This window comes from Helianthus annuus, chromosome 17 (genome assembly GCF_002127325.2).
Source record: "Helianthus annuus cultivar XRQ/B chromosome 17, HanXRQr2.0-SUNRISE, whole genome shotgun sequence".
NCBI classification, from domain to species: domain Eukaryota; kingdom Viridiplantae; phylum Streptophyta; class Magnoliopsida; order Asterales; family Asteraceae; genus Helianthus; species Helianthus annuus.
This window is the reverse complement of record NC_035449.2, coordinates 27,366,604-27,393,011: the sequence shown is the minus strand read 5'-3', so window position 1 is coordinate 27,393,011 and position 26,408 is coordinate 27,366,604. Positions and strand designations below refer to the sequence as shown.

The window sequence follows — 26,408 nt, the reverse complement described above, 5'->3', positions numbered from 1 at the left end:
CCATGTATGAACATGCTCTGAATAGTGTTATATTTATGGACGGTTATAAGTCCTTAAATCAAGGATTTTCTCTCTCCAAATCCTTAAATCAAGGATTACCATATTTGAATTTGTTAATGCATTTACAATTATACCCTTTTCAATTAATTTAGATCTAATGGTTGAGATTCTTTCTTACCTTTCTCACACTTTTGTTCTTTTTTACAATAACTTCACCCTATATATGTATATATACATGGGGTTGGGTTCATTTCAGAACTCTAAATAATTGCAGAACTTTCAGAACTCCTAATAAACAATCATTTTATATATATTTTTTTGTATTTAGGATCTTTTTATCTTCTATTATATGTATTTTTATGATTACATACATGTTAAAAGTAGTTTACATATGTTTAATAGCCAAATTATATACATGTGTAATAACTAATAACATATATGTAAAAAAACTAGTTTACATATGTATAATTCTAAAATTACATATAAAAATTGATAAAATTACTCTTAACATGTATGTAATCATAAAAATACACATAATAAATGATAAAATTATCCTAAACCTAAAAACATATAAATAAAAAGATTGTTTATTAGGAGTTTTGCGAGTTCTGTAAATATTTATAGTTCTGAAATGATCCTTACCCTGTATATATATATATATATATATATATATATATAGGGTAAGGTTATTGTAAAAAAAGACCAAAAGTGTGAGAAAGGTAAGAAAGAATCTCAGCTATTAGATATAAAATAATTGAAAAGGGTAAACAAGTAATTTTATCATTAATTCAATTAATTAAAAACTTTCAATAACCGCCACCTTAATTATAGGAAGTATATATAACACCATTCAGCAAGTATATAACACCATTCAGTAAGTATATAGCACCATTCAACAAGTATATAACACCATCCAGTAAGTATATAACACCATTCAGCAAGTATATAACACCATTCAGCAAGTATATAACACCATTCAGCAAGTATATAACACCATTCAGTAAGTATATAACACCATTTAGTAAGTATATAACACCATTTAGCAAGTATATAACACCATTCAGTAAGTATATAACACCATTCAGCAAGTATATAACACCATTCAGCAAGTATATAACACCATTCAGCAAGTATATAACACCATTCAGCAAGTATATAACACCATTTAGTAAGTATATAAACCATTCAGCAAGTATATAACATCATTCAGCAAGTATATAACATCATTCATTGACTAAACATCTGATCGAAACATATTTTTTTCTCTATATAAGTATAGCAATATGGTACCCATATTAAAGATAAAAAATGCTCGTTGTTATTATGGTGTAATTTTTTTTAAAGTTACGTATAAAAAGTTATTGACGTTTAAAAAAAGACGGGGGGAAGTTACATATGCATTACCTAATTTCTAGTGGGTTTAAAAGACTATATTGCCCCTAGATATTTCAAATCAGTCCAAATTAATGAAAATATTTTACAATTTGGTCCCTATTGATCTCAACCATTAGATCAAAAGATCTAATGGCTGAGATTCTTTCTTACCCTTCTCACACTTTAGGCCTTTTTACAGGATCCTCTACCTATATATATATATATATATATATATATATATATATATATATATATATATATATATATATATATATAGGGTGGGGGATCAAGAGTGAACAATGTTAATGTAGTGAACAAAAATGAACAGATCCTGGCCGTTGGATGAGGAGATCAAGATCTTTGAATTTACATGATTTTTTAATTAATAAAAACCAAAAAACTGAATTATAATAACTGCACAAGGGCAAAATAGTAAATAGATGTTCTCCAACCCTATTAATTCTCTCTCCTAGTAATCTAAAAAACCAAAAACACATGCGACAATCTGATATGTACACATGTGTATTATTGATGAACAATCTGATATGTACACATATGTATGTTACGCAATTTTTTTTACGTACTAATGTTTATTACATTCTCCTATAATTAATGTTGAAACCTCTTTGATTCTGTTACATTATGAGTTGGTTTTTTTGTTAGTCTCTTTGATTCTAATACATTCTGAATTGGTTTTCTTGTTAGTCTCTGTAATAATACACATGTGTAAGTGACAGCATACACATGTGTATTATTGATGAACAATCTGATACGAACATGATGGACAATCTGATATGTACATAAATGTGATAATTAGCGAGATGAAATGCGTTTTAAAATAGTTTAAAATATTGTTCTCCATTAATATCGAATCTCTGAGTACAAGGACGGTTATAAAGCAATAAACGGTTTAAGCGGAACAACCAATAAGTAAGGTTATTACAAATGGCAGCTACAACATACACATGATCTTCTACTGGTCGTTGAGAACCATCAGGACTTATCAAATTGGGTGAAACAACACGCTGCTCGTTCTTGTTCGTGCCTGTAAAAATTCATAAATCCTTAGTATAACAACAAAGAATGATACGACTACGCTTATAGAATGAAGTTTCTTGATCTGAGTAACAATCTAAATAAACATGGAGGCGGATTTTACAGCTAATGCATGTGTGAATTTGACAAAACAGTGGAACTGGAAACAAACTCATATACACTTATGTTTATAAATTATACTTTGATGATCCATGGAACCTACATACACATGATCTTCCCCCATTCGATCAGGGCTATGAGGATTTAACGATTTGGCTGGCAGATCTGTCATACCCCAACCGATGGCTGAATCATCGGGGCATGGCACTGAGCGAAACAAATTGTCCAGAAGTTTCCATAACAATTATTATCACTATTCAATTTATATAATACGTCCCATACCGTACCTCAAATAGCAAACAAATTATTACAGATAACATCAAGTCAAATATTCTGTTCCGACAACTCAGATTTTAAATATAAAAATTGTTCAAATGCTTCTAGAGACTCGATCTGCAAGATCTACAGACAACTATGCTCTAGACGCTTATTCTAAGCTCGCCTTCCTAGCAGATAAGCATCCTAATTGCCTGCCACATACGTTAAAATAAAGTCAATACATAAAATGTAAAGGTGAGCATACAAGTTTGATAATAGCATAATAGAGTTCGAAATAGTTTACGCATAACCAGCACGTACACAGAGGAAAACGAAGCATGTTAATTATCGACATGGATCTATTGATACCAATGACTGCGAGTTGAGTGCCCGAGGCAGTTAGCAATACATGATTACTACCGTAATCCATGCAAGTAATTGTCCTTAACAACCCCCGTGTGAACGGGTGCTGAGTCCAAACTATAGTACTATCGTGGTTAAGGCAGGTAGACAGCATTCCACGTGTAAACATAACAACAAGCATTCATTTAGTCACGTAATACATGCGGTAACGGTTAGTGTTTGAAATGATTGAGTAGTGTGTTTGATGTGATTTCGTATAAGTAACGTATGTAACACCCAAAAGTGCTAAAAACAAAAAGGGATTCGAGTATACTCACAGTGATTGATGGATTGAAGGGAGCACTTGAGAGTAGGGTTAGCCTGAATAGTTCGATAGCATGACGATAAGCAACGCGTAAAACGAATACAAGTGTTGATGGGTCGAACAGCCTGGTCGATCGAACGGTAGGTTCGATCGGATGGGTTGTTCGTTCGGTTTGACAGTCCATTCAGACAGCCTGTTCGGTCCGCCGGTGGGCTCGATCGGTTGGGCTGTTCGAGTGGATTGTTTCTTCCTTTGTGTAGGATGTGTTTGTGTATGATGGCTTGTCCTTTTGAAGTTTTCGTTGTAGTATTCGAGAACATTGAAGTGTCCTTACCTTTCGGGTCGATCGATCGAACGGGCCGTTCGATCGGTCGGCTTAACCGATCGGTTAGGTGCTTCAGTAATAAGTCCTCAGCAGGATGTCACCTGATCGGACGGCATGTTCGATCGGGTGGCACTCCAATACGTCGAACGATTTGAAAATCGACTAAGTGTTGAAGCATAGTATCTCATGATCCGAAGAGTAATTCAAATCAAACCGTAGTTCGATTGAACAGCACTTCGTTCAATACTAGACTTCATGAAATTGTTAAAGTGTGGGGCCATGTGCTAGCCGATCGGCTGGCCTGGTCGATCGGCTGGCCTGGTCGATCGGCTGGCCTGGTCGATCGGCTGACATGTCCGATCGGTTGGGCTGTTCGTTCGAACAGCCTGTCCGATCGGTCAGCATACTGACCTGGTCAGCCTGTTCGTCTAACACTTGGCTGTTCTGATTGCTTGACGTTATATCGAGGTAATTTGACAACGAGCTGAACCATGGAACCTTCGTTCTTTACTTGTTTCCCCTGCTCGGACAGGAATCACCCAAGTCCGGCCGGTGAACTGTTCAGAACGGTAGTTTGACGTTTAACCCGAAATCGGTGAACCTCGTGGATAGAATCCCGAATCTCGAACCGCACAACTACTAGAGTGATTAGTGAGTGGGTTCAAGCTCCGTTTCTACCGGTTTGAAGGCATTGAGTGTAAAAGAGTTGAAAGAAAGTTGGAAAATCCATCTTTCACTCTCTTCCACCGTGAATATGTTTAGATCTGTGGTAGATCTTTGTTTGTTTATGTGGAAATCGGTTAGATCCAAGCTATTCTTGGTGGATTGAGGCCAAAACATGAAGTTTCTCAAGAACACCATGATGACATCATCCTAGAATGCTTGAATCTTGATGATTTCACGGTTAAAAGTTAAGATTTGAAAGATAGAAAGGTGTAGGAGTGTGTATAGATCAAGAAAGTACAAGATTTAGGACGAAAACTTACCGAGATTGAGAGAAATCTGAGGAAAAGTGAAGAGCACGAGCTGGTTGGTCAGAGAGTTTCCAAAAGTGGAAAGAATGACAATGACAGGGCTATTTATAGGCTTCCCAAATAGGAAAGGGCTGGCCGATCGGCCAGGCATCCCGATCGGACAGCCTGCTCGATCGGACAGTCCGTCCGATCGGTTGGGCTGTTCGATCGGCTAGGAGCCTGATCGATCAACAGCCTGTTTCGAGCGTTCGGTGCGACGATTTCTGATATTTCGATTTCGATTGAAGATGATACGAATACGATAGAGTTTCCTATTCAAATTACTTTTAATCCCAACCACTATATCTACATACAAGCATCTATATTTCACACTATCTTTTCGCCACCATTTATCATAGTTCGATTTCGATTGAGTTCCGAGTTTCGATTGATTACCACATATTACATAAATTAAGCATGCACAAGTAACACATAAGGCACACACACACGTATACTAACACCAGAATTTGCGTAATTCGAGTTTCGAGTTCGATGATGATTCAATTAGCTTGTCGTTTCGCGTCGATAAACATTCGATTACTTTGATTAATAACACTTACTCCACATAATACAACTAACAAAAACACCAACATAGAATAGACTAACTATAGTCAAAGAAGTCAATCTTGACTTTGACTCTGACTTTGACATTCGGTAACACGGGGTGTTACAGCCTCCCCTTGTTTAGGGAATTTCGTCCCGAAATTAGACTGAAAGCTGCACAGCACCGTGGATCACCTCTTGCTACTTTCTCTCTCTAGGCTCTCACCTGAACAACTGCGGGTACTTTGCCTTCATGTCGCTTTCGAGTTCCCAAGTGAACTCTGCGCCTCGTTTGCCTTCCCATTGGACTTTCATGATAGGTATTCGCGAGCGCCTGAGTTACTTGGTTTGGCGGTCCATGATTTCGACAGGCTTTTCCATGAAGTATAGCGTTTCGTTGACTTGAAGGTCATCGAGAGGTACAATCAGATCATGGTCAGCTAGACACTTTCGAAGGTTCGACACATGGAAAGTTGGGTGGACGTTACTAAGTTCCTCCGGTAGTTCGAGTCTGTAGGCGAATTTTCCGATCCTTTCCAGAATCTTAAAAGGTCCAACATATCGAGGCGCTAGTTTCCTTTTCTTGCCGAATCTGACCACACCCTTCCAAGGTGATACCTTTAGGAGTACGTAGTCGCCAACGTCAAATTCAAGGGGCTTGCGTTTTCTATTGGCGTAACTTTTCTGTCTATCCCGGTCTTTCGACAAGTTGTCTCGAATCTGGAGGATTTTGTCAGTCGTTTCTTGTAATAGCTCAGGACCGGTTAATTGCGAGTGACCGATCTCGTGCCATACAATAGGCGATCGACATCTTCTTCCATATAGGGCTTCGAATGGTGCCATTTGTATGCTGGCATGATAGCTGTTGTTGTACGAGAATTCGACTAACGGTAGGTATTTGTTCCAACTACCACCGAAGTCTATGACACACGCATGGAGCATGTCTTCAAGAGTACGGATCGTTCTTTCAGTCTGTCCATAGGTTTGAGGATGGAATGCGGTACTTAGGTTAAGCGACGTACCGAGCGCTGCTTGAAACGTTTCCCACAATCGCGAGGTAAACCGAGCATCACGGTCAGAGATGATGTCACGAGGCGTACCATGATTACAAATGATCTCGTCGGTGTAGATTCGGGCTAGTCGTTCGGCCTTGTAGTCTTCCCGTATTGGCAAAAAGTGGGCTGATTTGGTCAAACGATCAACTATAACCCAAATGTTGTCGTTACCTGATGGCGTGGGCGGAAGTTCGGTTATGAAATCCATAGCTATACTCTCCCACTTCCATATCGGAATTGGCGGTTGTTCGAGTAAGCCAGAAGGTCGTTGATGTTCAGCCTTGACCCTAACACAAGTCAGGCATCTTCCGACGTAGAGGGCGATATCTCTTTTCATTCCCGGCCACCAGTACTTGTAACGAAGGTCCTGGTACATTTTGTCGGCACCGGGATGAATAGAATACCGAGATTTGTGGGCTTCATCCATTAAAATCTTTCGCAATTCGGTCCGCTTAGGGATCCAAATTCGGTCTAGAAAATAGAAGATCCCATTCGATTTGCTTACAAGCTGAGCTCCATCATGATAGATTCTCTCCTTCTTCAAGGTGCGTTCATTAAAGCAAGCATGTTGGGCTTCGCGGATGAGGGTTTCGAGATCGTGTTGGGCTTGGGTATTACGAATGTTGAGCAAATAACTCCGTCTGCTGAGCGCGTCGGCAACGACATGTGCCTTGCCTGGGTGATAACGAATCTCGCAGTCGTAATCATCGAGGAGTTCTACCCATCGGCGTTGACGCATATTAAGTTCCCTCTGATTAAAGATGTGTTGTAAACTACTGTGATCGGTGAAGATCGTACACTTGGTACCATACAGGTAGTGTTGCCATATCTTTAATGCAAAAAACGACTGCGCCTAGCTCGAGATCATGGGTTGTATAGTTCTTCTCGTGGATTTTGAGCTGACGAGATGCGTAAGCTATAACCTTGTCCCGCTGCATGAGAACACAACCAAGACCAAGGTTGGAAGCATCACAGTAGACAATGAAGTCGTCGTTCCCATCGGGCAATGAGAGAATAGGAGCATTACAAAGCTTATGCTTGAGGGTTTGGAAAGCAGACTCTTGTTCGGTTCCCCAAACAAAAGACCTGTCTTTATGCGTAAGAACGGTAAGCGGCACAACGATCTTAGAGAATCATTCGATAAATCGTCGATAATAGCCCGCTAGTCCGAGAAAAGAACGGACTTCGGACAGATTCTTTGGTGTAATCCAACTCTTAACTGCTTCAATCTTCGCGGGATCGACATGAATACCTTGACTATGAACGATGTGACCCAGAAACTGAACCTCCTCCAGCTAGAATTCGCACTTGGAGAAATTGGCATAAAGTTGATTCCCCTGGAGTAGCTTGAGAACCAAACGTAGATGTTGCGCGTGTTTGGATTCCGACTTAGAATAAATCAAGACATCGTCGATGAACACGACGACGAAACGGTCAAGATAAGGCTTACACACGCGATTCATCAGATCCATGAAAACCGCGGGTGCGTTGGTTAAACCAAAAGGTATAACAACGAACTCATAGTGGCCGTAACGAGTGCGAAAAGTGGTTTTGGGTATATCTTCTTCTTGAATGCGCAATTGATGATAACCTGAGCGTAGATCGATCTTCGAGAAACACTTAACGCCTTGTAGCTGATAAAATAGGTCATCGATTCGAGGCAGAGGGTATCGGTTCTTGATGGTTAACTTATTCAACTCCCGATAGTCGATGCACATCCTGAACGAACCATCCTTCTTTTTGACGAAAAGGACTGGCGCGCCCCAAGGAGAGGTGCTCGGGCGAATAAAGCCTTTCTCAAGTAACTCCTGGAGTTGGTTCGAGAGTTCCCGCATCTCGGATGGCGCGAGTCGATAAGGGGCTTTGGCTACGGGGTTAGCTCCAGGAATGAGATCGATGCGGAAGTCGATATCACGATTAGGCGGTAATCCGGGGAAGATCATCAGGGAACACCTGAGGGAATTCACGGACCACTAGAACTTCTCTGATTTCTGTCTTCCTTTTCTTTTCCTTCTCCGCTACCACGATGTTAGCCAAGAAAGCTCTGTATTCCTTGCGGAGATGCTTGCTAGCTTGGATACACTACATGAGCTTGAGACCTTTCGAAGCAGTTTCACCGTACACACATAATAAATCACCATTCGCGAGCGAGAATCGAATCATCTTGTCGAAGCACACAACTTCAGCATGGTTTTCACGAAGAAAGTCCATGCCTACTATGAGGTCAAAACTTCCGAGCTGCATCGGAATAAGGTCGATTGGGAAGACGTGATTGTTGAGCTCGAGAATACAATCACGAAGAACAGAATTAACGGCGACAGTTCTTCCAGTAACGACTTCAACTTCGAATGACGAGGGGAGATAAGAACGCTTACGACTAAGGAGCTTCTCGAATTCAAATGACACAAAGCTGTTATCGACTCCAGTATCAAACAAACATGATGCATATATACCATTCACAAGGAACGTACCATTAACCACGTTGTTGTCAGCCTAGGCTTGACGAGCATTGATGTTGAAGGTTCTGGCGCGGGCTGCTTGTTGCTGCTGCTGAGGCTGCTGCTGCTGCTGGGGTTCTTGCTTCACGACCCTGTTCGGGCACATGTTTGCAAAGTGGTTAGGGTCACCACATGCAAAGCAGACTCGAGCGTTGATCGCGGGTGCTTGAGCTGCGTGTTGGCCTTGCGGGGCTGGGAGTAGAGCTTGTTGAGCAGTGGCTTGAACTGGGGCTTGACGAGGACCATAGCGACAATTGGCAGTGAAATGACCGTATAGGTTGCAATGAGCACAGAAACGACATGCAAGTCCCACCGGATGATGATATGAGCATGTCGGGCAGAGCGGGTGGGGACCTGTGTAAGCACGCTTTGTGGGCGGCGCTTGAGTAACTGGTGCTGGTCGAGGATGAGACTGCTGCTGAGCCGGTACGGCTTGCAGAGGAGTAGCAACGGTAGTGACAGCACAGTTCTTGTTGCTGGAGCTGCTATTATTGTGCTTCTTCTTGCGGCGTGATGACTTGGATGGTTGAGCAGTGGTGGTGTCGGCGGTCGATGCAGTGGTGGCCTGATGCAGAGACTTGGAGGGCTTATCCCAGAAACCAGCTTTTACTCGCTTGTCATTGATCTCGGCGGCAAGCAAGTAAGTTTCCTCTATCTATGAGGTTTTCGCGGCGTGAACAAAATCGGCAACGCAATGGGGTAGAGCTCGAATGTACTTCTTGATGGCCATGTCTGACGTCTTGACTTGATCGGGACAGATGATGCTGAGTTGTTTAAAGCGAGCGTTCAAGGCAGCGTTGTCTCCGTCCTTCTACTTGATGTTCCAAAACTCGTCCTCCAGCTTTTGGCGTTCATGGGGAGGGCAGAATTCGTCCATCATTATGGCTTTCAGCTCTTCCCAAGTCAGCTCATAAGCTGCATCATTCCCGCGTTTATTTCGTTCGGCCGTCCACCAGTATAGAGCTCGAGACTGGAAGACGCCAGTTGCGTTTAGGGTATGGAGATTTGCAGGACAGCCGCTTTGGCGCAGAGTGGCTTCGATAGAATCAAACCATTGAAACATAGCCGTTGGGCCATCTTCTCCGGTAAACTCTTTTGGTATGCATGCCTTGAACTGTTTGAAGCTGAAAACAGTCTTGTTAGCATCTTTAAGAGCTTCGGTTCTTCGCTCCTCAGAAGATTTGCTGACGTTTTCATAGACATCGCTCACAGCTTTTGCCACTTGCTTGGCGATGATAGCAGCAAGACGTCTGTCTCTCTTCTCTTGGCGGGTAAATGGGGTTCGGTGTCGGATGACGACTTGGTCTGCAACAGACATCGTCGTAGGTCTCAGACACACATCAAAATCGAATCTCACCTCACACGTCTACTACTTACTAAAGCTCAGGAACACGTCGAAACATGTATCACATAAACTCATAAGCACATAATCACAGATTCACATAGTCACAGAAGCACATAAGCACGTAGAGCACAGAGACACATAAACACAGAAGCACATTCCTATTTAATCACAGAGGCAGATACTATCACGTAATCCTCCTATCAACACACAGAAGCACATACAATATCCTGACTGCCTCAAAGTTTGCGAGTATTTTCGAATATAGCGATCGCGTATAATACATCGAGTAGTATAGTATAATCGTATAGCAAGTTGAGTATAGTATAAATGTATATCGTAGCATAATGTCGTTTAGATTTGTAGCGACTTGTTAGCGTGTTGAGATAGAAGAGCAATGCGAGTCGTGCGTGTCGATCGAAGTGATAGCAAAAATCGAATAATTCCCCAAAATTTTAAACACATAAACAGATATATACACATAAAACATATAAATCGACGAATGATCAGAGTAAGCAATCGTGGGCTCAGAATCGAAACACATAAAATCGAGAAATAGATTGTCTGCAGCTATTAGACGTTGACTACCCAAAGCGATTCGACTATTCGGAATAGACTTGTCGTCACATTTCGACTTTCGGGATCGTGTCTCTGCCTCGTTTCTTGGGCATTCAGCACGCATTCCCTAGGTTATACTCGTGAGTTCAGGTCGTTGGAGTCCGTCGAGGCTTTGGTGAGATAAAATAAAAATTCGGAGCAAGTTGTCAAGATTAGGGTTTCACCCCTAGCTTAGCAACTTCTTCCTTGCTTTAGCAATATTGAGGAGATTATTCATCAAAATATGGATTTAACTCCTGATTTGGTATAATTCTCCTCGTTAAACAAGCGTTCGTTATTGAAAAATAGTGAAGAAATCATTGATAAAACAATATTGACTTAGCAGCTTAGTCGAGAGTTTGCGGTTTTCACACCTAATCCCGACTGAGTAACTTGTCATTTGTCTAAAAAATTCGAGTGCAGTGATGATGAGAATAGCAGGATTTAGCACATACGCTTGGTCTGTTGGTTCCTAACTATAGTCTAGGTCTCTAAGACAGCGACCCGGACTAGGTCGTGTCTAGCCTAATTCCCTATAGTTATGGCTCTGATACTAATCTGTCACACCCCAACCGATGGCGGAATCATCGGGTCATGGCACTGAGCGAAACAGATTGTCCAGAAGTTTCCATAACAATTATTATCACTATTCAATTTATATAATACGTCCATACCATACCTCAAATAGCAAACAAATTATTACAGATAACATCAAGTCAAATATTCTGTTCAGACAACTCAGATTTTAAATATAAAAATTGTTCAAATGCTTCTAGAGACTCGATCTGCAAGATCTACAGACAACTATGCTCTAGACGCTTATTCTAAGCTCGCCTTCCTAGCAGATAAGCATCCTAATTGTCTGCCACATACGTTAAAATAAAGTCAATACATAAAATGTAAAGGTGAGCATACAAGTTTGATAATAGCATAATAGAGTTCGAAATAGTTTACGCATAACCAGCACGTACACAGAGGAAAACGAAGCATGTTAATTATCGACATGGATCTATTGATACCAATGACTGCGAGTTGACTGCCCGAGGCAGTTCGCAATACATGATTACTACCGTAATCCATGCAAGTAATTGCCCTTAACAACCCCCGTGTGAACGGGTGCTGAGTCCAAACTATAGTACTATCGTGGTTAAGGCAGGTAGACAGCATTCCATGTGTAAACATAACAACAAGCATTCATTTAGTCACGTAATACATGCGGTAACGGTTAGCGTTTGAAATGATTGAGTAGTGTGTTTGATGTGATTTCGTATAAGTAACGTATGTAACACCCAAAAGTGCTAAAAACAAAAAGGGATTCGAGTATACTCACAGTGATTGATGGATTGAAGGGAGCACTTGAGAGTAGGGTTAGCCTGAATAGTTCGATAGCATGACGATAAGCAACGCGTAAAACGAATACAAGTGTTGATGGGTCGAACAGCCTGGTCGATCGAACGGTAGGTTCGATCGGATGGGTTGTTCGTTCGGTTTGACAGTCCATTCAGACAGCCTGTTCGGTCGGCCGGTGGGCTCCATCGGTTGGGTTGTTCGAGTGGATTGTTTCTTCCTTTGTGTAGGATGTGTTTGTGTATGATGGCTTGTCCTTTTGAAGTTTTCGTTGTAGTATTCGAGAACATTGAAGTGTCCTTACCTTTCGGGTCGATCGATCGAACGGGCCGTTCGATCGGTCGGCTTAACTGATCGGTTAGGTGCTTCAGTAATAAGTCCTTAGCAGGATGTCACCTGATCGGACGGCATGTTCGATCGGGTGGCACTCCAATACGTCGAACGATTTGAAAATCGATTAAGTGTTGAAGCATAGTATCTCATGATCCGAAGAGTAATTCAAATCAAACCGTAGTTTGATTGAACAGCACTTCGTTCAATACTAGACTTCATGAAATTGTTAAAGTGTGGGGCCATGTGCTAGCCGATCGGCTAGCATGGTCGATCGGCTGGCCTGGTCGATCGGCTGACATGTCCGATTGGTTGGGCGGTTCATTCGAACAGCCTGTCCGATCGGTCAGCATCCTGACCTGGTCGGCCTGTTCGTCTAACAATTGGCTGTTCTGATTGCTTGACGTTATATCTAGGTAATTTGACAACGAGCTGAACCATGGAACCTTCGTTCTTACTTGTTTCCCCTGCTCGGACAGGAATCACCCAAGTCCGGCCGGTGAACTGTTCAGAACGGTAGTTTGACGTTTAACCCGAAATCGGTGAACCTCGTGGATAGAATCCTGAATCTCGAACCGCACAACTACTAGAGTGATTAGTGAGTGGGCTCAAGCTCCGTTTCTACCGGTTTGAAGGCATTGAGTGTAAAAGAGTTGAAAGAAAGTTGGAAAATCCATCTTTCACTCTCTTCCACCGTGAATATGTTTAGATCTGTGGTAGATCTTTGTTTGTTTATGTGGAAATCGGTTAGATCCAAGCTATTCTTGGTGGATTGAGGCCAAAACATGAAGTTTCTCAAGAACGCCATGATGACATCATCCTAGAATGCTTGAATCTTGATGATTTCAGGGTTAAAAGTTAAGATTTGAAAGATAGAAAGGTGTAGGAGTGTGTATAGATCAAGAAAGTACAAGATTTAGGACGAAATCTTACCGGGATTGAGAGAAATCTGAGGAAAAGTGAAGAGCACGAGCTGCTCGGTCAGAGAGTTTCCAAAAGTGGAAAGAATGACAATGACAGGGCTATTTATAGGCTTCCCAAAGAGGAAAGGGCTGGCCGATCGGCCAGGCATCCCGATCGGATAGCCTGCTCGATCGGACAGTCCGTCCGATCGGCTGGGCTGTTCGATCGGCTAGGAGCCTGATCGATCAACAGCCTGTTTCGAGCGTTCGGTGCGACGATTTCTGATATTTCGATTTCGATTGAAGATGATACGAATACGATAGAGTTTCCTATTCAAATTACTTTTTATCCCAACCACTATATCTACATACAAGCATCTATATTTCACACTATCTTTTCGCCACCATTTATCATAATTCGATTTCGATTGAGTTCCGAGTTTCGATTGATTACCACACATTACATAAAGTAAGCATGCACAAGTAACACATAAGGCACACACACACATATACTAACACCAGAATTTGCGTAATTCGAGTTTCGAGTTCGATGATGATTCGATTAGCTTGATTATTGATTGATTGACTTTATCGCATTGTTACTTCCTATTATTCACAGTCGCAAGTCGTTTCGCGTCGATAAACATTCGATTACTTTGATTAATAACACTTACTCCACATAATACAACTAACAGAAACACCAACATAGAATAGACTAACTATAGTCAAAGAAGTCAATCTTGACTTTGACTCTGACTTTGACATTCGGTAACACGGGGTGTTACAAGATCGTTCGTGTTCGCGTCTGACATAATTTATAAATCCTTAGTAGAAAAAATACAAGAATGAAACGAATTGGCTAATGGTATGAATTCTCTTGATGTGAAGAACAATCTGAAAAAAATATGGCAGCGGTTTTTTTTCCCCATGACGAACTGGAATTGCAATTATGAACAAAACCTGGTTGGCGGTTATTTTGGTTCTGATAACTGAACATTATCTTTAAAAATGAAAATTATAATTAATCCTATATATGTTAAAAGACAATCATACCCTTAAGATATTATAGTTAACAAAATCTGTGGTCAGGATTTGTTCGTTTTGTTCATAAAATAGGAAGGGTTCACAAATGAACCCAATCATATATATATATATATATATATATATATATATATATATATATATATATATATATATATATATATATATATATATATATATATATATATATATATATATATATATATATAGGAGAAGGATGTATAGAAAACCCACTTTAATTTAGAAAACCCGGGAAACTCAAAGCTACCGATGTTTTTTTTTCTTGAAAAAATTTACACATGTTATATACATGTTTTTAAGGGTTTTGGGCAAAAAAAATCAAAAAAGCGCCGAGTAGATATTTTTTAAAAAAATAAACAAGTTTTGGTGTAACACATGTTACATTCATTTGACATATTTGTAACATGTGTTACACCAAAACTTGTTTATTTTTTTAAAAAATATCTACTTGGCGCTTTTTTGATTTTTTTTACCAAAACCCTTAAAAACATGTATATAACATGCGTAAAAGTTTTCAAGAAAAAAAAAATCAGGAGCTTTGAGTTTCCCGGGTTTTCTAAATTAAAGTGGGTTTTCTATAGATACTTACATTATATATATATATATATATATATATATATATATATATATATATATATATATATATATAATTACTAAAATGCCCTCCCTTGTAACATGCATTTTGGATGGAGTTAACACCGCGGAGCAAACTGGCGATAAAACTGAAACATCAGGGAGTAAAATGGCTATTTTTAAAGGATTGGGGCAAAACTGTTAAAACGACCAAACCACTGGGGGCAAAACAGACGTTTACTTTTTTTTTTAAGAAAGTTAGTATTTACAACTTCTCACTTATAACTTATATAAGTTAATAAATCCTTTTTGAGAAGGAATCTCAAACACCCCCTAGTTTCAATGTTTCCCCCTAACACTTAAATCCTACTTCTATTAAATGGTTTTAAAGAATAAAACTATATTGCTTATTTTAATTTTTTTATCTTAATTTTTATCTCTCTCACTTGAAAAAATATATCTTTAAATTAATCAGTACTTTTTTGTTAGATTAGATACACTAAATCTTCTTAGAAAAATATAAATCTGTAATGAGGAGCCAAACCACATGGTAAAGGGGTGTAGCGGTTCACCCACCTTTGCATTGATTAATTATCAATTATCTAATGATTGATTGTTTTTTAATAAAAAAATTATAATTATTAAATATTAAATAAAACATACATAACCACACATGAATGTTCACTTTCCTTGGCATCATTCTATTCTGCCTCGTAGCAAGCAAACCATCCTAAATTGGGTTGCAAAACAAACCAAACGTTCAGCGAACAGTTCGTGAACCGTTCGGCGAAAAGTTCGTTTGTGTTTGTCCGCTTATTAAACAAATGAACACGAACTCGTTCGTTTAGTTAAATGAACAAACATGAACAGAGGTCGTGTTCGTTCATTTATGTTCGTGAACGTTCGGTAACGTGTTTGTTTGTGTTCGATAGTTCATTAGTGTTTTAAGTTTTTATATATTATTTAAATACTTCAAAATTCCGAAATTAAATATTTGATAATTGTCAGTATATTATATATTTTGTTAACGAAAGCTTGTTCGTTTCCATTTATGTTCATGAACATTAGTTTGTGTTCATTTGTGTTCATCAACGTTCGTTTTTGTTCCTTACCTGAAATTAACAAACAAACACTAACGAACACTAACAAGTTCATTTCCTTAACAAACGAACACGAACACAAAATTTCGTTCGGTAAGTGTTCATAAACAGTTTGTTAACACATATATTTCTTAACAAACGAATACCGACTCTTTGCAGCCCTAATCCTAAAGGGCAAGACAATTAATACATCTTCTAAGTTCTAACCCCTACAACAGAAAATTCCTCATCACAAGCCAGATTCCACTCCCATTGTTCTTCTAAATGAATCAGAAGAAAACATCCAAAACCCTTAACTAGTTGTTGTGCCTCTACACCACCCTTAGTAATCTTAGCTAACACAAAAGGGTCTGCGCTATTTATTTCGTTATTTTGTTGCCTTGACTCAAAAGCATCACCCTCACTTTCAGAATTATGATTCTCATATACATCCTCTATAATTCTATCCATGTCTTTGTTACGTGTCTTTTTTAGTTTATTTGCGTTTTTCATATTATGCATTATGTAAGGGGTAATAAGGGTTGTTTTCTATTTGTTTGAGGGTCTTATGTGTAAGTTTATCTTTTATAAATTGAATGCTATGTAACAATCCAGAGAGTATCCAGAATTTGAGTCAATTACTTCTCTATCGCATGTGGAAATTGAGGATGCGACAGCCTTAATATCTATTATGCGCGTAATTATAACCGGAAATTACCGGTTGTCACAATCGTACACCACCACCACCACCACCGTTCCCCAGTCTGTTTTGATTCGAACCCTTGATCGGATACAACCATCGTCCCTCCATTGTTGCACATCACCATCAGTCTCCTTTTAACTTCGATTCGAAGATCGGACACCACCATCCATGGGCGTAGCTTTGAAGGGGCCGGGAGGGGCGCCCGACCCCCCGAACTTTTCGCTCAGTAGTGTTATGTATGTACGTTTCGTATGGAATTTTTTAGATATATACGTTTTCGACCCCCTGGTTTTATAATTTTTAAGGTATAATTTTAGGTCCGGTGACTTCCTACCCCCCGGTCGGAAATCTCAAGCTTCGCCACTGCCACCATCGTGGCTCACCACCTCCGTTCGACCACCGGTCGCACACCACCAGTCGATTAGATGCCATTTCAAGCTGAGGCAATTGCCGATAAACTTCGTGTGGCATGTAGTGAACTTAATAAGTTATTTTGGTTAGATACGAGTGGATTAGTGTAGTTATTTTGGTTAATACTCGTTGATTAACATCTATTAATTTTCATACGGTTAATTAGCAATTTTTTTGTGCTTCATGGAGATGTACCACATGCATGTGAAAAAATGATTTTTCACTTCTAACCCAAAGTTTTCATCTTTTACATTTTAACACTTTTGATTTTTTATACTTTTAACTCAAAGCTTTTCATCTTTTGAAATTTAACTCAAACACTTTTTATTTTCAACTTTGGTCCCCGTACTTTTCATCTTTCGCAAATTTTTCATTTTACGTTTCGTTCTAAATTTTGCGAGTTAAGACTTCCATTCGACATGTATCCATTCCATGACAAGAAGTAAATAAGATCCTTCAATGGACCATCCAAGGAGACGTTGATGAATGTTACTTATAAGCTTAACTTCACTCTCAAATTCTTCTTTTGCTCCATTATGCTTTACTAGAACTTTCTTCACTGCCACCACATTATTGGAAGCAATCATTTAATGTGTCATATGCGGTCGGTATTCATGCAGGTTTGGCAACGGCCCTGAGTCATACCTTCGACACACTGTGCAGTCAGTCACGTACACCGTTTTGTTTTCACTTGTGGATGCCACATACAAATTAGAGGTTTTAGGGGTAGCTTTTGTGACATCTGATCTATAACTTGATTAAATGTTGTTGGCTGAGATGCTGATTGATTTCCACACATTGAAGTTGGAGTAAGAACCGAATCCGCCATGATATAAGGGTCGTTATAGTCTTCGTATAAATACAAAAAGAAACGAATAATGAGGGGGTACTACAAGAAAAACAATCTATAGAAACCAATTTTTTTAACCCTATAGGGACGACACGTGGTATCCACAACTTTTGTTTCTACAGGCCCCTCCCTATAGGTTACCTAGGCCGTCCTTGTATGTTGTTCCAATAGGCCAACCTTTAGGGAAGACTTATTGTTCCTATAGAGTTAAAATAACGACTCATTTACTAAAATTCGACACAAAACCGCTTTAAAATCAATAAAACCAACCCGTTCCATCATTAATAATAAAAAATAACGATTAATTTATTTCAATAAATGCAACTATATTAACAATAACATCCGATGTTTAGTCTAATGAAGTGGTTTCGGGTCAACATAAGCGTATAAAAGTGGGTTTGGGTCATTTTAACCCGTCTAAACGTAAAGTTGGATATTTTAATAAACCAAATGATGTATATCAATAAAACTTGTTAGGTCCGAACATACACAAATAGTTCTCTTGTTAATGAAACACCATGTTACCTAAAATTTTGAGTTACCTGGTAATTCCATATATTTAAAAAGAAAATGTTAAAAAAAATAGTTTATCACTGGTATAAAGTTCAGTAGACACATAATTTGATATTAAATTAAATTAAACATTTCTGTCCAAGAAAAAACAGTATAAACAAGTGGAAAAAAAACTTGTCATGTTGATATATATAGTTGTCATGAACCTATATGACACACTTGTTATGTATATTAACTTTAATTATTTCAGATTCAGGCCATCCTGTATAAAAATACTTGCTTTTTTTATACATGTAGTTAAATGAAGAATGATGAAACCGGGTAATACCTTTAAACGGGTCAAAGTCACCCGACCCACTTTAGACCCGTTAAACTAAAAAATGGACAGAATAAGTGTATTAAAGTGGGTTCTGTTCATTTTGACCCATTTAAACTAAAAGGATGGACATATTAAATGCATTAAAGTAGATTTGGGTCAAGCACTAAAATATCCGACTTCTAGTGTATTAAAGTAGGTATGGGTCATTTGACCACGCATAATAACAAGATACTTAATCATACAAATACAACTGAAAGTTTTTTACTCACCCAATCTGCTGCACAAGCATCGTTTGCCCACCCCTGCCCTTCCTTGTAATGTGTCTTTTCAAAAACAGCAATATGGTTCGCGCTTCCATTTTTTTGCTCCATGTAAACAAAAAAATAAATAAATAAATAAATACTATTATTATTGAGATTCAATAAGCAAGTTAATACATGCTTGGGTAAAACTAACAATTTTTCTTACCTCTATATATCGCTTTTGAGCATTAGATTGACTACCATGATAACTAGGGTATTTTTGTTTTTTCTCTGTTTCTCTTATTTGCATTGCATCGTCGTCTTACATAGGCAGGATCCAAGAACAGTGTATCAATAAGGTCAACCCACTTTCGCAGTTCATAATTCTTTGGGAGCAACTCTGCTCTTTCAAGGGCATTTTGATCATTTTAGGTTTATTATAACAAATTATTAATTATTAAACATTATATAAAACTAATCCCTGTAAAAGATCAATGTTCTTCATCTTCTTAGTTCTTCATCTTCCCCAGATGCCCCAAAACCCTCACTCTCTCTCCACCACCACCACCCACAGCCATCATCACACTATCTGCTAACCCCCATCATCACCGGAGTTGTACAGTGTCAGATCTAAAGAAACACAGTTAAGGGAGGCACTGTAGCCCCAAATCATCCACATTATAGTAATCCTTTTCATTACAATTAACATTTTCATCTGAACCCCTAAATTTCCCATAAAACTCTCCATCATCATCATCATCCCTATTATTATTATTACTCATAAAATTCAACAACTCATCCCTCTCACTCACCTCTCTCTGCAACTCAAGAACCCTAATTTCAAGATCCTCGACTTTAGCCCTCAAATTAGCAATCTCCTCCACGTCATCATCGATCTAGCGGAGCAGCCGCTTCTCCTCCTGCTGCCACCCGTGACGGTGGCTGGCGAATATCTCAACAACCCTCGCATTCGCTTTATAATCCTCTTTTCTCCATGAGTACAGCTGTTCGAGCTGTTCTTCAGCGTTTAAGAGCTTTTTGGCGAGTGATTCGTTGTGGGTTTAAAATGACGGTTTGGTTGATTTTGGGGAACGGTTATGGTGGCGGTGGTGGTAAGAAGGGGGAGGAGGTGGCGGTGGTGATGGTCAAATGGCTCGGGGCGGGGGTGGATGTATGGTGGTGGTGGTTGCGACGGTGTTGACGGTGGTTGTTATCCGCCATCGCTGGAATAAGAAGAGTTCAGGAGAGAGAGAGACTAAGAAAGAGAGAGAGAGAGAGGGTGGTGTTGCGACAGTGTTGCGAAGGGGGGGGGGAGGCGGTGGTGGTGCTGGTTGCGACGGTGTTGACGGTGGTTGTTGGTTGACGGTGTGGTGTTGACGGTAGTGAAGGTGGATGAATTTGGGGGAAATGGATCTGAGTTTATTGGGTTTATTGATTAATGTAGGAGGCCAAAATGGGTTTATTGGGTTTATTGATTAATGTTTATTGTTTAATTAAAAATGTGTTATAATAATTCCAAAAATGACCAAAATACCTCTGAGGGTAAAGACAAAATAGAAAGTTTTAAGTTGAAAAATCTGGTTAAATTTGAAATTTGGACCAAAATGGCAACAAAACGAAATCACAGGGACCAAAATGGCAACAGGTTTAAAATTTGGACTAAAGTGGCAAAACTCGCCAAACCTGAGGGACCAAAATGACAATTTACTCAAAAGAGAAATTACACAAATCGTTCCAATTTAGAGAATTATAAGTCGACCTATTTTTAATCCAAAGAAAAGCAAAAGACTTTATGTCTTCAATCACCTTCCGAACCGAGTACGGTTATGGTGGCGGTGGTGGTAAGAAGGGGGAGGAGGTGGCGGTGGTGATGGTCAAATGGCTCGGGGCGGGGGTGGATGTATGGTGGTGGTGGTTGCGACGGTGTTGACGGTGGTTGTTATCCGCCATCGCTGGAATAAGAAGAGTTCAGGAGAGAGAGAGACTAAGAAAGAGAGAGAGAGAGGGGGTGGTGTTGCAACAGTGTTGCGAAGGGGGGGGGGAGGCGGTGGTGGTGCTGGTTGCGACGGTGTTGACGGTGGTTGTTGGTTGACGGTGTGGTGTTGACGGTAGTGAAGGTGGATGAATTTGGGGGAAATGGATCTGAGTTTATTGGGTTTATTGATTAATGTAGGAGGCCAAAATGGGTTTATTGGGTTTATTGATTAATGTTTATTGTTTAATTAAAAATGTGTTATAATAATTCCAAAATGACCAAAATACCTCTGAGGGTAAAGACAAAATAGAAAGTTTTAAGTTGAAAAATCTGGTTAAATTTGAAATTTGGACCAAAATGGCAACAAAACGAAATCACAGGGACCAAAATGGCAACAGGTTTAAAATTTGGACTAAAGTGGCAAAACTCGCCAAACCTCAGGGACCAAAATGACAATTTACTCAAAAGAGAAATTACACAAATCGTTCCAATTTAGAGAATTATAAGTCGACCTATTTTTAATCCAAAGAAAAGCAAAAGACTTTATGTCTTCAATCACCTTCCGAACCGAGTAAACTTCTTGAGAGAAAATCGCCTTGTTTCTTGTTTTCCATATGCACCAACTAGCCGTCATTATGATACCTTGAAAAACCTTTTTCTTCTTTTTATCCATAGGGGCTGTTTTATGGAGGGATAAGAGATCCTCTACTAAGAAACGAAAGATAGGGGGAACCTTACACCCAGTGACGAAGCTTGCCCTCGAAAGCCAGGGGGCGAAAATGTATATATCCAAAAATTTCTATAGAACCGCGGGGGGGGGGAGGCGCGAAAACGTATATACCCAAAAATTTCTATACGAAAACTACATATATAACACTACTGAGCGAAAAATTCGAGGGGCGGCCGCCCGACTTATCCTGCGCCCCTGTTTACACCATGCTGAAATATGGCTCTAAATTGGATTGGACCGAGTACATGATGTAAGGAGGTGAGGCGCATTTTCCGTATCATCATTGCACAAGCCGCATAACACTGAATCAACGTGGATATTTCTTCTAGCAAGGCCTTCACAAGTCCGAAGACGGTCTAAAACAGCTTTCCATACAAAGACATTAATTTTCTTTGGAACCCAATTATTCCAAGGCACAATATAGGAGGAATGAGATCCATGAGAGTTACAAAGAGCCTTTTTCATAGATGAAACCATGAAATTCCCATCCTTTTCTAAAGTCTAAGACCATTTATCATTATCATTTGTTGGAGAAGTGATAATAAATTTTCATGTTCCAACATTTGAATTGCATTAGGACTACCTGACTTCCAGTTCCAACTCCAAGTTTGATTGACACGATCAAAGCAATCAGCCACAGAACAGGACTTTTTGGCGGCCATGCGAAAGATGTTGGGGAAGGTCTCCTTTAACGGGCTAGAGGACAGCCAAGTATCCAGCCAGAAACGGGTGTTGCAACCATTTCCAACTTTTTGCCGATGAGCATATTTTCCAGGTTAATGCTGAAAGGGGTCAAGGTGTTGTTCAGATGTGCTATGGTACGCCAAGTTCCGGAAACCCGTTTGGAGTGTGGAAGAGCTGGCCATGTTCTACTCGACCCATGAATGGCCATGATGACTTTTCTCCAAAGCGCCTCATGCTCCGTTTTGAAACACCACCACCACTTGGTGAGGAGCGTGATATTTGCTTCCCTAAGTGGAGTAAGCCCCAAGCCCCCATCCTTGAGAAGAGAGGTGACTTTCGCCCAGCTGACCCAACAGAGCTTATTACTTTCCGAGTTGCCTGCCCAAAAAAATTTCCTCCTCTTCGCCTCAAGTTGATCAATGATCTTGGATGGAGCTTTGTGTAATGAAAAGAAATAAGTTGGGAGAGTTTCCAACACCGATTTAAGGAGGGTGAGACGACCTCCAATCGAGAGTGTAGAGGCTTTCCAAGAGGATAACCTTGAGTCGAACGTGTTGAGGATGGGTCCCAATGAGAAATTATGCTCATATTTGCCCCAACCGGGAGGCCAAGGTAGGAGAAGGGAAGCGAATCTGAGGAGCAACCGATAAATTCAGCAAAGTGTTCGATAGCAACATGATCCACACCAACACCGAAAAGCTTGGATTTATTATAATTAATTTGTAGCCCCGAAACCAAAAAGAAACATCTCAAGATTCGGGTCATATTACGCACATTTGAGACCGACCAATCACCAATTATAAGGGCGTCATCCGCATAAAAAAGGCGAGAGATTACCGGGCCGCCATTAGGAGTGCCAATCCCTTTGAGGATGCTCTTGTCGCACGCACAATTAATCATACAAGAGAGAGCTTCCATACCAATGAGGAATAGAAAAGGTGAAAGAGGGTCGCCTTGCTGCAATCCTCTATGATATTGAAACTCATAAGTTGGAGAGCCGTTGACAAGCGCCGAAGACCTTGCCGAAGTTAAAATACCCCAAATCCATTTCCGCCAAGTATCCGGGAAATTCATTTGTTGTTGTACCGAGTCCAAGAATTCCAACTAATATGATAAAAAGCCTTCTCAAAATCATTTTTAAAGAGGAAAGCTTTGGACTACGACTTCTTTAACCAAGAGATAAGCTCGTTGATGATGAGAGGTCCATCTATGATGTTACGGTCCTTGATGAAAGCTGATTGAGTATCCGAAATGACTGACCCGATGACGTATTTTAGTCGAGTAGCAAGGACTTTTGACAAGACCTTACTGATGGCCCTGATTAAATTAATTGGGCGAAAGTCATTGAACCCAAGAGGATCATTGACTTTGGGAATAAGGGTGATAAAGGAAGACCCGCAACCATTTGACAACTTACCCGTGTCATGGAAGAAAGTTAAAGCATTAATGAAGTCTTCCCTGATGAGGTCCCAATGTCTTTTGAAGAATCTAAAGTTGAAACCGTCCGGTCCCGGTGCACGGTCATCCCCACAAGTCCAAACGGCGTCTTTTATCTCATTTGCTGAAAAGGAGGAGATAAGAAACGCCGCATCCGAATCTGAAATTTTCTTGATATTGTAACAATTGAGAGAAGGTCGGTTTTTATCTCGTTCTTTAAAACAGGAAGAAAAAAACTAAGCGCCTCACGTTTGATAAGCTTTGGATTTTTACACCAAACTCCATTGATATCCATCCCATGTATGCGATTTTTCAGAGATTTTGCCTTAATAATGCCGTGGAAATATTTTGAGTTGTCATCGCCAAATGAAGCCCATTTAACACGGGATTTTTGTTTGGCATCCTTAAGGTTTGGCGTCCTTAAGGTTATGGGCCCCAAGCTTTAATAGCCCCTTTAAAGTGTCTTAATTTTGCAGCCAGAAATTATTCATCTGGATTTCCAGAGAAAATAAAAGAGGCATTCGCATTACGAATAATCACATCAAACCTTGGACGGTCAACCACGAGTTGAAAAAGCGGAATGGGATCGAGCCAAAGTCAAGCGGATTGGTGGCTAAAACGAGTGGAGAATGGTCCGATAAAAATCTCGGTAAGGCCGTTAAACAAGCGTCGGACCAATTTTCCATGAAGTTGGTGCAAATCAGGAAGCGATCAATCTTACTCATTTTTGCGCCTTTCTTTTTAGCGTAAGTGTACCGCCTACCTTTCATAGAGAACTTTTCTAGCCCTGAATTATGAATAAACTCATTGAAATCCTTGGCTTCAGATGAGTTGAAAGTCGAGTTTCTCCTGTCTTCCGGAATACAAACCGCGTTAAAGTCTCCGAAAATGATCCAGATTCCTTGCTTGGATGCTTTTAGAGCTGAAATATCTTCCCAAAGTAAACGTTTAGCCGGAGCAGTTTGCGGGGCATAAATGTTCAAGATGTGAACCTCCAAATTAATGCCTTTAATAAAACCACTAGTGAGTAACCAGTGTCTGCTCTTTTCAGCTCCCGATTTGATGAACAGGTCGGGGTCCCAAATCGAGATGATACCCCCTGAGCGCCCCTGAGCATCTACAAAATCAAAGTCAAAAGGGGCAAGACCCCAAAAAGCTGGGATATTAATCCCAGAAACGTTAGCAAATGGTGTTTCGTGCAGACCCATGAAACCAATACGGTGATTACGCTTGATATCCTTAATCCACTTTGGCTTATCTGAAACAGAATCGCCCATCCCTCTAACATTTATGGATAGATAATTCATTTGTTCATTACTGTAGACTCCTAGCCTGGGATTAGTGAACGAACCTGGGTATCACGATTGTGTAGGTCCACACCAACCTCGATTCCGACTTCCATGGTGCTAGCAGCTTCTTCGTCAACCGAAAGACCTGTCAAGTTCCCTGTTGCTACTGCCACTAGTAAGTGTTCTGTGTCAAACGGGAGCTTCGTCATCTTCTGTGTTTCAGGGAATTGATCACTAACCTTGGGAAGAGGGAAGTTCCAAGGGGTTTCACCCTCTCCCTGTGAATATGAAGCTCTGCAACGAGGTTTTCTTTTCCCCCCAAAAGAAACCTTTTTAGACTCGAGCTGAGCCCCACCATCGCAGCCCAATATACGTTTAAAATTAAATCCAGGGGGTGGTGTATTAAGGTCCCATGAGTGAGAAAAAGCTTGTTGGGTTACAAGGTCATCGTTTGACCCAGGTGAGTAGAGCCTGGGCCTTTTTCTTGAGGCAGGCCCACAATGGTTAGGTGGAGAGCCATGTGACTGATTTTCCATGTGGGTCTCCTCATCATTAATATCCATAGGAAAAAAGAAGAGTTGTTCGGCGCCGTCTTTGCATGCATGAGGACATCCATATGCAGAAAACCCGTTTCCCCATGAGAACCATTCCCAGAAGATGTAGAGTCACCAGCAACCTTTGGTCTCCCCGTCTCCGGTGAGGTTACCTGTGTCGGAGATGAAACAAGCGGAATATCCCCATACTTCCTAAGATCCGGTGACCACGGGGAGAGGTCTTCCTCCACCCAGATAGGGTAGGACCGCGCCTTCCAACGGATATTTACCTCTTGGTTAATCCTACCTGAACAACGAGTAAGGATGGCCACCTTACCAGTGGTGAGGTTCACATCTGACACTGATGCACCAGATGCATGGAACACAATCCCAAAGCTATTGCCTATGAGATCGAACGACTCGGCCTCCCAAAGATGAGCCGGTAAGCCCCAGATATTAATCCAAGCAATTTTGTCCTGTTGCTTGTAGTTCTCGTCCCAAGGAACGACGGAGACAAAAAAATTACTCCATTCCGCTCTCCTGTCTTGCAAAAAATCCTGGGCCAGTTCCTGCTTCTGGAAAGACATGAAGATGTTCAACCC

The 26,408-nt window shown here is 40.3% G+C and overlaps 2 protein-coding genes across 2 annotated transcripts; both read right to left on the bottom strand.

Moving 5' to 3' along the window:
* Positions 1-22,676: 22,676 nt before the first annotated feature.
* Positions 22,677-23,621, bottom strand: LOC110923928. The gene has a single exon (XM_022167982.1). It carries the CDS (start codon positions 23,619-23,621, stop codon positions 22,677-22,679), a length of 945 nt encoding a protein of 314 aa, XP_022023674.1.
* An 899-nt stretch (positions 23,622-24,520) lies between these two features.
* Positions 24,521-25,291, bottom strand: LOC110923927. The gene has a single exon (XM_022167981.1). It carries the CDS (start codon positions 25,289-25,291, stop codon positions 24,521-24,523), a length of 771 nt encoding a protein of 256 aa, XP_022023673.1.
* Between the last annotated feature and the right edge of the window lie 1,117 nt (positions 25,292-26,408).